Source organism: Schistocerca cancellata, chromosome 10 (assembly GCF_023864275.1).
Source record: "Schistocerca cancellata isolate TAMUIC-IGC-003103 chromosome 10, iqSchCanc2.1, whole genome shotgun sequence".
In the NCBI taxonomy this organism is placed as follows: Eukaryota; Metazoa; Arthropoda; class Insecta; order Orthoptera; family Acrididae; genus Schistocerca; species Schistocerca cancellata.
In genome coordinates this window covers 77823648-77835835 of record NC_064635.1, presented here as the reverse complement: position 1 = coordinate 77835835, position 12188 = coordinate 77823648, and the positions used below count along the sequence as shown (strand labels likewise).

At 44.3% G+C, this 12188-nt stretch overlaps 1 protein-coding gene across 1 annotated transcript in view; it reads left to right on the top strand.

Moving 5' to 3' along the window:
* Window positions 1-11250, top strand: part of LOC126106138 (serine/arginine repetitive matrix protein 2) — a 230265-nt gene extending 219015 nt beyond the window's left edge. Inside the window, exon 20 of the mRNA XM_049912381.1 lies at window positions 10373-11250. Within this exon, the coding sequence (XP_049768338.1) occupies window positions 10373-10438 (66 nt within the window). The 3' untranslated portion in view covers window positions 10439-11250. The remainder of the gene's footprint in view (window positions 1-10372) is intronic.
* The last annotated feature ends 938 nt before the right edge of the window (window positions 11251-12188 follow it).

Here is a 12188-nt window from a genome sequence, read left to right as displayed (position 1 = left end):
CCAGGATACTATATTCTGCAGGGACCTCCTTTTGCAGTTGGACGACGAGCTGCACACCAACTTAGAGTGATGAGGAGTTCATTTCACCCACCGCATCCATCGGGGTCTGAGGGATAATCAGGGTGCCAATGGTGCCTTTATCTTGGCCTTCAAGGGTGACACATTACCAGAGAAGGTCAAGGTGATGGTTTACCACTGTGATGTCAAGCAATATATCCCTTCCCCAATGCAATGTTTTAAGTGCTGGAAGTTTGGCCATATGTCTTTCCGCTGTACTTCCAGCATCGCATGTCGAGATTGTGGACATTCATCCCATCCCAATACTCCATGAGCCCCACCCCCCATCTGTGCCAACTGCAAATAGCATCATTCCCATTGCTCACCAGGATTTTACAGTGATAAAGGAAAATTATGGAATCCAAGACCCTGGACAGACTGACCTATACTGAGGCCAAGAGTAAATTTGAGCACATACATCCTGTGGCTATGAACTTCTCTTATGCCACCACTACGAGAATAGTTGTAGCCCCATCAGTTTCGCAAGTTCCAGTCGGCTCTCAGAGCTGGAAGACTGCACCTGGCCCTTGGTGGTGGGGGCACTTCCCTCCCTGTTGCTCCAGCACCACCTACCTCAGGAGCACTGTCCCCCAACCATCAGGGACACCAGTCCCCACTCTTGCCAGAAAGCAGTCCCTTGGGTCAGTCCCTTCCCAGGTTTTTGCTGGTGGGAAAGATGACATCTGCCAGTGGCTGAAGTGCCCAAAAGCAGCTGGTCGTTGGGCTTGACAATCATCCTGAGTCCCGGAGACTGTACCAGTGAAGCCCTCCCAACCAGAGAAACCCAAGAATCAGTGAGAGAAATCCAGAAAGAAGACCCCCATGACCTAGGGACTTGCGGTGGTACCCACACCACCGCTGCCTATAAGCTCTTCATCTGAGGATGAGGTGAAGCTTCTGGCATCTGATGAGGACCTAGATCTTGCCAGACCCTCAGATACAATGGATATAGACTGCTCAGGAAATAAGTCAAAGGCAGCAGGTGACCCTGAGGCATAGACTACCTCATTGAGTGTTTCATGCCTTCCTAGTCTCATGATAACGTCATCCTCCAGTGGAATTGTGGTGGTTTTTCCCACCACCTGGCTGAGCTACAGCAATTGTTAAGCTTTACACCTGCTTTCTGCATTGCCCTCCAGGAAACCTGGTTCCTGGCAATACAAACCCCTGCCCTCCATGGCTATAAGGGATATTACAGGAACCATAGTGACTATAATAGAGTGTCAGGTGGAGTTTGCATCTATGCCCTGAACTCTGTAGGTAGGGAACCTGTGCCCCTTCAAACCCCTCTTGAAGGTGAGGCTGTCAGGATAAGGACGGCACAGGAAATAACTGCCAGCAATGTATATCTTCCTCGAGATGGTGCAGTACCCCTGAATGTATTGGCTGCACTGATTGATCAACTCACTAAACCTTTCCTACTTTTGGGAGATTTTAGCATGTACAACCCCTTGTGGGATGGTTCCATGTTTACTGGCCGAGGTAAGGAGGTCAAAAATTTACTGTCACAACTCAACCTCTGCCTCTTAAATACAGGTGCCCCCACACATCTCAATATGGCACAGGGCATATATTCGGCCTGGCCTTCTCCCATCTACTCACTGAAGAGCACATGACGACCTATGTGGTAGTGACCACTTCCCCATCTTCCTGTCACTTCCCTGGTCTCATGCCCACAGACGTCTACCCAGATGGGGTTTAAACAAGGCACACTGGGTAGCCTTCACCTCTGTTGTCACTGTTGAATCTCCCCCATGTGGTGCCATGGAGTGGTTGAGTAAGTCACTACAACAATAATTTCTGTGGCAGAAAATGCGATCCCTCATTCTCTAGGGTGCCCCTGGCGATAGACAGTCCCTTGGTGGTCACCAGAAGTCGCTGAGGCAATTAAAGGGCGTCAGCGAGCTCTACAGTGACATAAGTGGCACCATTCCCTAGAGAACCTCATAGCCTTTAAATGGCTCCATGCCCACATTCACCTGCTTATAAAACGATGGAAACAGGAATGTTGGGAGAGGTACGTGTCGACCATTGGGTGCCATACGTCACCTTCCCTAGTCTGGACGAAGATCAGATGTCTTTTTGCATACCAGGCCCCAGCAGGTGTCCCTGGCGTTAACAGCAATGGTGTGCTCTCTACCGAAGCAAACATGATTGCCGAGCATTTTGCTGAGCACTATGCTTGAGCCTCCGCATTGGGGAACTCTCCCCCAGCCTTTTGCATGCTCAAACGGTGAATGGAAAGGAAAGTCCTCTCGTTCACTACATGCCACAGTGAACCCTACAACGTCCCATTTACAGAGTGGGAGCTCCTCAGCGCCCTTGCACATTGCCCTGACACAGCTCCTGGCCCGGATCAGATCCACAGTCAGATGATTAAACATCTCTCATCTGACTACAAGCAATATCTCCTCATCATCTTCAAGCAGATCTGGTGCGATGGCGTCTTTCCATCGGAATGGCGGGAGAGCACCATCATTCTGGTGCTAAAACCTGGTGAAAATCCGCTTGATGTGTATAGTTATTGGCCCATCAGCCTCACCAACTTTCTCTGTAAGCTGCTGGAACATATGGTGTGTCGGCAGTTGGGCTGGGTCCTGAAGTCACGTGGCCTACTAGCTCCATGTCAGGGCAGCTTCTGCCAGTGTTGCTCTACCACTGATAATCTTGTGTCCCTTGAGTCTGCCATCTGAACAGCCTTTTCCAGACGCCAACATCCAGTTGCATTCTTTTTTTACTTACGTAAAGCATACGACACGACCTGGCAACATCATATCCTTTTCCACATTGTATGAATGGGGTCTCTGGGGCCCACTCCCGATTTTTATCGAAAACTTCCTGTCGCTCCATAATTTCTGTGTCCAAGTTGGTGCCTCCCATGGCCTAGCAGCAGCTGCAGAGCCGTCGGTCTCCCCTTCTCTGTATTCGGATGACTTCTGCATTTCGTATTGCTCCTCCAGTACTGGTGTTGATGAGTGGCGCCTACAGGGAGCCATTCACAAGGTGTAGTCATGGGCTCTAGCCCACGGCTTCTAGTTTTCAGCTGTAAAGTCATGTGTCATGCACTTCTGTCAGTGTCATACCATTCATCCAAAACCTGAACTTTATCTTAATAATGATCCACTCATTGTAGTGGAGACGTATCAATTCTTAGCACTGGTTTTTGATGCCCGATTGACTTGGCTACCTCACCTTCGTCAGCTTAAGTGGGAGTGCTGGCAGCACCTCAATGCTCTCCACTACCTGAGCAACACCAACTGGGGTGAAGATCGCTCTACAATGCTGCAGCTCTACAGAGCCCTTGTTCAGTCCCGCCCTGACTATGGGAGTCTGTTTTATAGTTTGGTGGTGCCCTCAGTATTACGTTTCCTCGAACCAGGTCACCTAGCAACAGGAGCTTTCAGAATGAGTCTGGTGATCTGTGTCCTGGTGGAGGCTGGAGTCCTTCAATTGTGGATTTGAAATGCACAACTGCTCGCCAGTTATGCCTGCACACATTCATAGTTCTCCTGAGCATCCAAATTACCGTCTCCTTTTCCCACCTGCAGCAGTTCATCTCCCGTATTGTCGGCCCAGGTCAGGGCTCATGATTGCAGTTCATGTGCAATCCCTTCTCTCTGAACTGGAGTCCTTCCCTTTACCACCTCTGCTTGAGGTCCATTTACGTACACCTCCACAGTGTACACCTTGGCCAAAGTTTTGTTTGAACCTTTTGCATGGCCCTAAGGACTCCATTAACCCCACCGCTCTCTGCTGGCACTTCCTCTCGATTCTTGACGTGTTCTGGTGCTGTGAAGTTGTTTACACTGATGGCTCAATCGTTGATGGTAATTTTGGCTTCGCCTATGTTCACAGAGGCCATATTGAACAGCATTCCTTGCCTGCTGGCTGCAGTGTATTCACTGCAGAGCTTGTGGCCATATCTCATGCACTTCAGTACATCCGTTCCTGTTCTTGTGAGTCGTTTCTTATCTGTTCTGGCTCCCTGAGCAGCTTACAAGCTATTGACCAGTACTACCCTCACCATCCTTTGGTAGCGAAAATCCAGGAGCCCATCTCTGCCCTGGAATGGTGTTTGTTTGGACCCCAGGACAGGTCAGAATCCCAGGCAACGAAATTGCTGACAGGCTGGCCAAACAGGATACACGGAAAACACTCCTGCTGATGGGCATCTCTGAAACTGACCTGTGCTCTGTCTTAGACTGCAAGGATTTTTGGCTTTGGGAGACGGAGTGGCATAACACTATGCACAACAAACTGCATGTCATTAAGGAGACTGCAAATGTGTGGAAGTCTTCCCTGCAGGCTTCTTGCAGGGAATCAGTTGTCCTTTGTCAACTCCACATTGGCCATACGTGGCTCACACATGGTTACCTCCTCCGTCGCGAGGACCCACCTCAGTGTTGCTGTGGATCCCAAATGACAGTCGTCCACCTCTTTCTGGACTGCCCACTTTTAGTCGATCTGCAGCGGACTTTTAACTTTCCCAGCATGCTATGTTTGGTGTTGGGTGACAATGCCTCAACAACAGCTTTAGTTTTACGTTTTATTCATGGGTGGATTTTGTCATTTGATCTGAGTTTTAGCGCATGTCCTTTGTTCCTCTGTGTCCTCCACCCTAGGGCTTGTAGGGTGGACGTTTTAATGTGTGGCTGGCTTCTCCTTTTTTATTCTCATGGTCATCCAGCTGTGGTAATTTGCTTTCTTGTTTTTAATCTCCTCTTCCTGTTTCTCGTGTCTCTCTGTGATTTTCTTGTCCTGTTTTGTCCATTGTAGTGTTTGCTGTCCTTCTGTCATTCTTCTGGTTCTTCCTTTCTCCCTTTCTCCTGTTATTGTGCCATATGTCTTCTTTGTTTTCTTCTTTCCCTTGGGTAACTGTTCTACTCGCAACAAGGGACTGATGACCTTACAGTTTGGTCCATTTCCCCCCTTTTAAACCAACCAACCAACTCCCATCCTCGTTTCTCCTCCTTGGGGACTTTGATGCCCACCACCCACTGTGGGGGAGTGTCACTTCATGGTTAGGGATCTCTTAATTGACCAACTTATCATAGACCTCGATTCGTATTTCCTCAGTGATGGTTCTCCTACCCAGCTCAATGCTGCTCGCACCTTCTCTGCTATTCATCTCACAGTCTCCTCCCCTGCTCTCATTACTTCCCTACATTGGTCCTCCCATGAGGAGCTTTATGACAGTGACCACTTTCCAGTGACTCTATAATGCCCCTGCTGCTGCCAGGCATACAGGCCCTCACATTGGGCATTCTGCGGGGTCAATTGGCCTTTAGATATGTCTACTGTGAACTTCATCACCTCCCTCTCGAATTCCATTGATGTAGTTGTACAAGGCATCTCTGCCACTATTCTTCATGCTGCTGGCTCTGCTGTCCCCCTATCCACAGGTGCCCCTTGTCATCAACCAGTACCGTGGTGGACCAAGGATGTTGCCATTGCTCTGCAGGACTGCCAACAGGTACTACAGCAATTTAAATGACACCCATCACAGATCAACCTCCTTACTTTTAAGCATCTCTCTGCTAAGGCTTGTCACCTTACTAAGCAGAGTAAAAAGCAATGCTGGGAGTGCTATGTTTCCTCCTTGGGGACATATGCCCTGTCATCGCAGGTTTGGTCCAAGCTCTGTAGCCTTCTGGGCCACCAGCAACAGTCAACTATCCAGCGTCTTAACCTCCAAGGTGCTCTGTGTACTGATCCATTGGTTCTCGATGAACACCTCACAACACACTTTGCGATGGCATCAGCATCCTCTTCCTATCCTACTACCTTTCTCTAGCAGAAATGCTGCACCCTATAATGCACCCTTCACTGAATGGGAACTGTTGCAAGCTCTTACCTCTTCCTGAGACATGGCCCCATGACTGGATTCCATCCACAACCAGATGATCCAACACTTGGACATTCCCCAGAGGCAACATCTCCTCAGGGCCTTGAAGAGCATTCAGCTCATGGATGCTTTTCCTTCACAATGGTGATACAGTATATTTATCCCCGTCCTTAAGCCCAGGAAGAACCCAATGTCTCTCGACTGATGAATTTACTTTGCAAATTGCTTGAGAGGATGGTCAGCTTCAGATTATGTTGGGTACTCAAATCTTGGGGTCTTTTGTCCCCATATTAGTGTGGCTTCCAGGCAGGACACTCTCCAACTGACCATTTACTCCAATTTGAATCAGCCAACTGACAGGCCTTTATTCTCTGCCGGCACCTTGTCGCAGTCTTCTCTGAACTACATAAGGCATAAGACATGGCTTGGCACCATCACATTTTAGTTACCCTCCATGAACGAGGCTTCCATAGTCCCCTTCCGATTTTTTCTATGAGTTTTTATCTACCTGGCTCTTCCGGTTTTGAGTTGGTACTTCACTCAGTGCCTCTTAGATCCAGAAGAACAATATCCCAGAGTGTTCTGTGCTAAGTGCCATCAATGGACTCATGACCCCTGTTGAGACTCTGGTTACCCCAGCATTGTACATTGAAGATTTTTGCATCTGGTGCAGCTCCCACTCAGTACCATCTGCTGAGCACCACATCCGAGGTGCCAACCAAAGGGCCTATGTGTGGACCACCTCTCACGGCTTCCAGTTTTCTCCCTCCAAAATGCAGATTATGCAATTTTGTCATCGATCTGCAGATCTTTATTTAGGTGACCAGCTCCTCGATGTTGTAGCACAGTCCTGTCTCTTGGGCCTTATTTTTTGATAACAATCTGACAAGGCTGCCCCACATTTCACCTTAAGAGCACATTATGCAGAAGCTTAATGCTCTCCATCTCCTGGCCCACACATCTTGGGGTGCAGACCGTTCCATTCTTCTCCATCCTTACCATGCTGTGGTCTTGTCCAGACTAGATTATGGTAGTCAGGGTTATGGCTCAGCAGCTCCTTCCACTTTGAAACTGCTTGACTGTGTCCATCATTGTGGTGTGCATCTGACTATTGGTGCCTTTCCCACTAGTCCCATTGATGGTCTCATCACACAAGCAGGGATTCCCCCTCTACACATATGACAGCCAACTCCTTGTTTCTTATGCAATCGCCATTTGCCAATTTCCTGACCATCCTGTATACCTGTGCTCTTCGGCAATGAGGGATGTCTCCCTCCTAACACCTGCCCATGGGTGGGATTGCCGGTTGGCATGTGTCTCACTTCCGCCTGTTGGGATCTCCATCTCCACTCACCAGTCTGCACCCCGTATCTTTCCTCCCATAGCACCCGTTCGATAGTGCCTAGACCGTGGACTGATCTTTTCCAGGGTCCTAAAATTTCTGTCACTCCTGTGGTTTTCTGTTGTCTTGTATATGCCATTCTTGCAGAGTTCCAGAGTGCCAGCATCTTTTACACAGATGGTTCTAAGACAATCGATCAGGTGGGATATGCATTCACATCTCCTACTGGCTTCAAACACCATTTATTGCCAGGAACGTGTAGTGTCTTCACAGCAGAGCTTCTAGCCATTCACAGGCCCCTCCTTTTTGTTTCTCAGGCCTCCCTCCACAGTGTTTTAATTTGTGCAGACTCCACGAGCAGCCTGCAGGCTATAGACCAATACTACTCTCATCATCAATTGGTCTCTGCTATCCATGACCTCCTCTCTGCCCTTGAGCATTCTGCCTGTTCATTCGTCTTTCTCTGGGTCCCAAATCATGTGGGCATCCCAGGGAATGAACTAGCTGACCGTTTGGCTAGAAAAGTAGATACTTACCCCTCATTTCCTTTCATGATATGCAGATATGCGGATCTATGCCAAATATCTCTTTGCCCAAAATTGGAATGCCATTTGGAGTGATACCGCTCATAGTAATAAGCTCCACACAATCAAGGAGTCTACTGCAGTTTGGCGTGTGGCAGACTGATGATATCCCACATACTGGTGGAATATCCCCCTCTTTCATCCCTTCATGTTAAGTGTAGTCTTCCCGATTCCTTAAAATTAATATTAGCAGATGATCCACTGATGGTTGAATTGGTCCTTGTTTCCTTTCTGAAAGTGGTTTGTATTTCCAGCTACAAGTTTGTACTTTAGTCTTGGAGCAGGGGCAGGTTAGTTGTGGCTGAGACTTCTTTTACAGTCTTCTTAGTCTGTGACCCCATGGCCACCCCCTTTTTACCAATTTTTAGATTTTATGCCTTTACTGTGTGTGTTTAATGTTCAATATTTTATAATTTGACCCCCCTGGCTGGATCTGTCCACTTTTAGTGGACTGCCTTTCTTCTGTGACTAAGTTTGGAATTGCGAGACTGATGTGACCTCACCGTTTGGTCCCATAACCCCTCTCAGTTAATCAATCATTTAATCAATCAAGAGGTAAATGACTTTTTGCACTTTCAGCATTGCAGCCCAGTCAGCAATCGTGACAATCTAACATATAAGAAACTATAATCCTCGATTGTGGTAATGAAACCAACCTTTACCTAGGTTTCAGCCCAAATGCATATAGGGAACAAGATCAGCCACATCACATTTCCATGGGGTACTCTTTGACAGCACCTCCATTTCCAATGAACACTCACTGTCACTATTTATCTAGGTGAAATGAGATTACAGATTCTTTAATCAGACAAAATTTAGGCCTCTCACCATATATTATTACTCTATAACTTTCATCAGTACTATTTCCAGATTAACTTTGAACAAGGAGTTCTTTTTCAAAATACTTTGTCATCACTTTAACTCGGAAAAAATACTATACCCTATCAAGAGTGGTACTGGCAGATAAAAATTATGATGTGAGTGGTAACTTATGCCTGAATAGTTCCCTCAGTAAAAAGCACTGTCCAAAAAAGGTGGGTGTCCAGCTTTGAGTTCTAATCTGGCATGTAGTTATATTATATGAGGGTAATGTCCTCATATGAGTTATATGACTGAAAAAGCCCCAAATGTAGCCTACAGAGATTACTACTTACCAGTTCTCTCAATTCCCAGTAGGCCATCTGGGTGATACATTCTTCCCTTGTCAGTTTGGGATCAATATGAATATCTAAAATGTTTCATGCCTTTACGTTCTATAGCATTACACAAAGTTAATACAAACTGTTGACTTTTTGTGTGGAGTACAGGCAAGTTATAAAAAGCATCAAACTTTTAGGAATTCATATTGATGCAAAACTGAACTGAGAAGGAAATATCAACCAAATTTTCAAAAATATGTCATGATTTTCCTACTTCACATGGAAACTGAGAGATGAGGTAAGAGTAATTATCCCTCTATGATGCACTGTCCAGTCACATTAATGTAACTATCTGTCAGAAGCCTGAATAACCACCTTTTGCAACACAACCTACTGTGAAACATACAGGAAGGATGTCAATTAGGTTCTGGAAGGTATTGACAGGGACATGGAGCCATGCTGATTCAGTGCTGTGGCCAGCTGCACTAGGTTTCTCAGTTGATGATCCATGTTGCCAAGAGCCTGATCAAAGTATCATCACAGATTGTTGATCTAGTTTAATTCTGGGGAGTTTGGTGCTGAGGGGAATACAATGAACTCATTCTGGCATTTTTTGAACTATGTGTGTACAATGTAAACTGTGTGACATGTTGCATTGTTCTGCTGGTAGATGCCATTGCAGTAAAGAGATACAAACAGCATCTAGGGAAGGATACAGTCCCCAAGGATAGATGCCATCTGGAGTGATGACATCACACAGGATCTGGTCTAATCTGGTCTGGACCCTTCCAAATATTCCAAGGCACAGTCTAGCAAAAACAGGAAATTCCCACAAAGTGAATGCCTCAAAATGTTTAGTAAATTTCCTCTCTCTCTACAATCGATGCCACTTAAAAACTTATTTAACTGGCTTACAGAAAGCCCATGTTACAGCACAAAAAGAGTTCTATGATCCTGACAGTTTCAATTTTAATAGGAAAGAGTGTGGCTGTAGGCTTTCGTTTGATACAAACAATGTTGATTTTAGTATTTAAGAGTGTAGCTGTACCCACAATTTGACTATACTACAGTTATTTACATATGACAAAGCCTATCTGAGGTAAAATGATCAATGGCAAATAAATAAAACTTTCAAAAGCAAAAAGTTATAATCTACTTGTCAGCTAGTTTTACCATCATCATTATTTGGACAAGCCTTATGTTATCTTCCTTTCCAAACTCAAGTAATGTGCTTAAGTTGTAGTGAGATCACTCCAAATGTGAACTATGGCATATTAATCTCATATCATACAATTTTCAAATTATTCAATTTTCATTTCATAAAGTAGAAGCTCATATCTGTTTCATTTGTAATTGCTGTTACATGTTACACCTAGCAGTGACATTTATGTGATAATCTCTTCAGCAGGATGAGACGCAGTCTCCTGAGGTGGGCTCTCCAAATGGGAATGAGACAAAACATCGCCAGTAGTCACCCTCGATTAGAAGATGTGAGAGTGAGTGTTATAGAAGAAATTTAGATACCATCTGAACATTATTCTGCTGTTCTGCTCAAAGTTTGGTATATTATTAATGGCACTGCCAGTGTCCATTTTCTGCAACAGCATTTTTTTTAGTGTTGTGTTTAATGATGATGTACGGTAAAGGCTCTACACATACGGAATACACACCATTGTTTTAGCGGAGTATTTCACTTTACAGTTTATTTTCTCATTTTTTGGAATCTTTTGATGCTGTAATAGTTTTTACCTTAGTCATATTGTGTGTAAGTTTTCAGCTGTTATGCAGGTATATCTATATTTGTTTCTAAGTTCTGATTTTAGAAAACACAGTGAGAAGAGAGTGCTGTGTGATCTGTACATTATGAGCATCTCCAATGCTGGAGTCTAATAAGAATATGTCCCGTAATGTTCCTAATGAATTCCTACATTTGATGTTACTCAAACTCAGTACTTGTCCTATGCTTAATAAAAGAAACATACCCCCCTGTTATACAGCTGTTATCAAGTAAAGCAATTGCAGTGTGAAACTCTGTAGTTCACTTTCAGAGAAATGTGTACTATAACACTTCTCTGTGCACCACTACTATCATGAAGTTTGACTGCCTTATAATCTAAAACTTCTAGTAGTCATTTCCTAGAGGAACATTATGACGCTTTACTTCTGTAGAAAGAACTGCACATTACCTGCTTATGGTGGGAGGAGGAGGAGTGTGGGAGAGGGAGAGGAAGAGAGAGATTGAGTTTGTGTGTGTGTGTGTGTGTGTGTGTGTGTGTGTGTGTGTGTGTGTGTGTGAAAGAGAGAGAGACAGTGTCTGTATGTGTGTGTGTGTGTGTGTGTGTGTGTGTGTGAGAGAGAGAGAGAGAGAGAGAGAGAGAGAGAGAAATGGAGGATTCTCACTTAACATGTGTGTAAGCCTTTGGAATAAAATATGAAGGTACTTCATTGTTGACCAAATCAGTCTCTGACTGCTGTATGTTATATGTAGAATCTCTTTGTACAATGTATGTAAATTGATATTTATGTATTACACTGATAATATGTGTGTGTGTATGATTACTGATACAGCATAATGTTTATTGTTGTTAAAAGTGTATAAAATGATACTGAGTGTTTGTGCTATTCTAAAAGTGTGTATGTAGTATGAATTTAAATAATTTTTGCTGCTGTGGCTTGTTTCTGGTGTTTACTACAGAAGTTGAGAGAGTACAATTTATGTTACTTCAAGAAAGTTGTTTGAAATAATGTCCCATTTTAAAATTGACCAGGTTGTTACAAGATGTTTCAGCATTAAAAACAGAACTTAACTAAAGGAACATATTAAATCATGAATATTTCATTTTTCTACTTTTTTACATAATCAATTTGAACTTTTGATGTGAATAAATTTAAAGAAACATTATATCAAAGTTCATATAGTACAACATAATTTCATGTTTGCTTGAAACAGGTTCTCATTCCTGGCAAGTTTTCTAAATATTTTTAAGCTATGTAATGTCTATATCCTGTTAGTGAGTTCAAGTATCTTCCAAAATGAACTAAAAACAAAAAACAAAAAAAATGAGGAGCCTCTTCTCTGCAGGCATGCTATAGCATGATTTGTTGCATTGCTAACTGACTGAAATTGAACTGAGCATTTATATTAGCAATGCCTGGACTGATATCACTTTACAAACTGTGTTTTTATACAGCTTTTTGATTGCTTTAAGATTTTTAAGCAA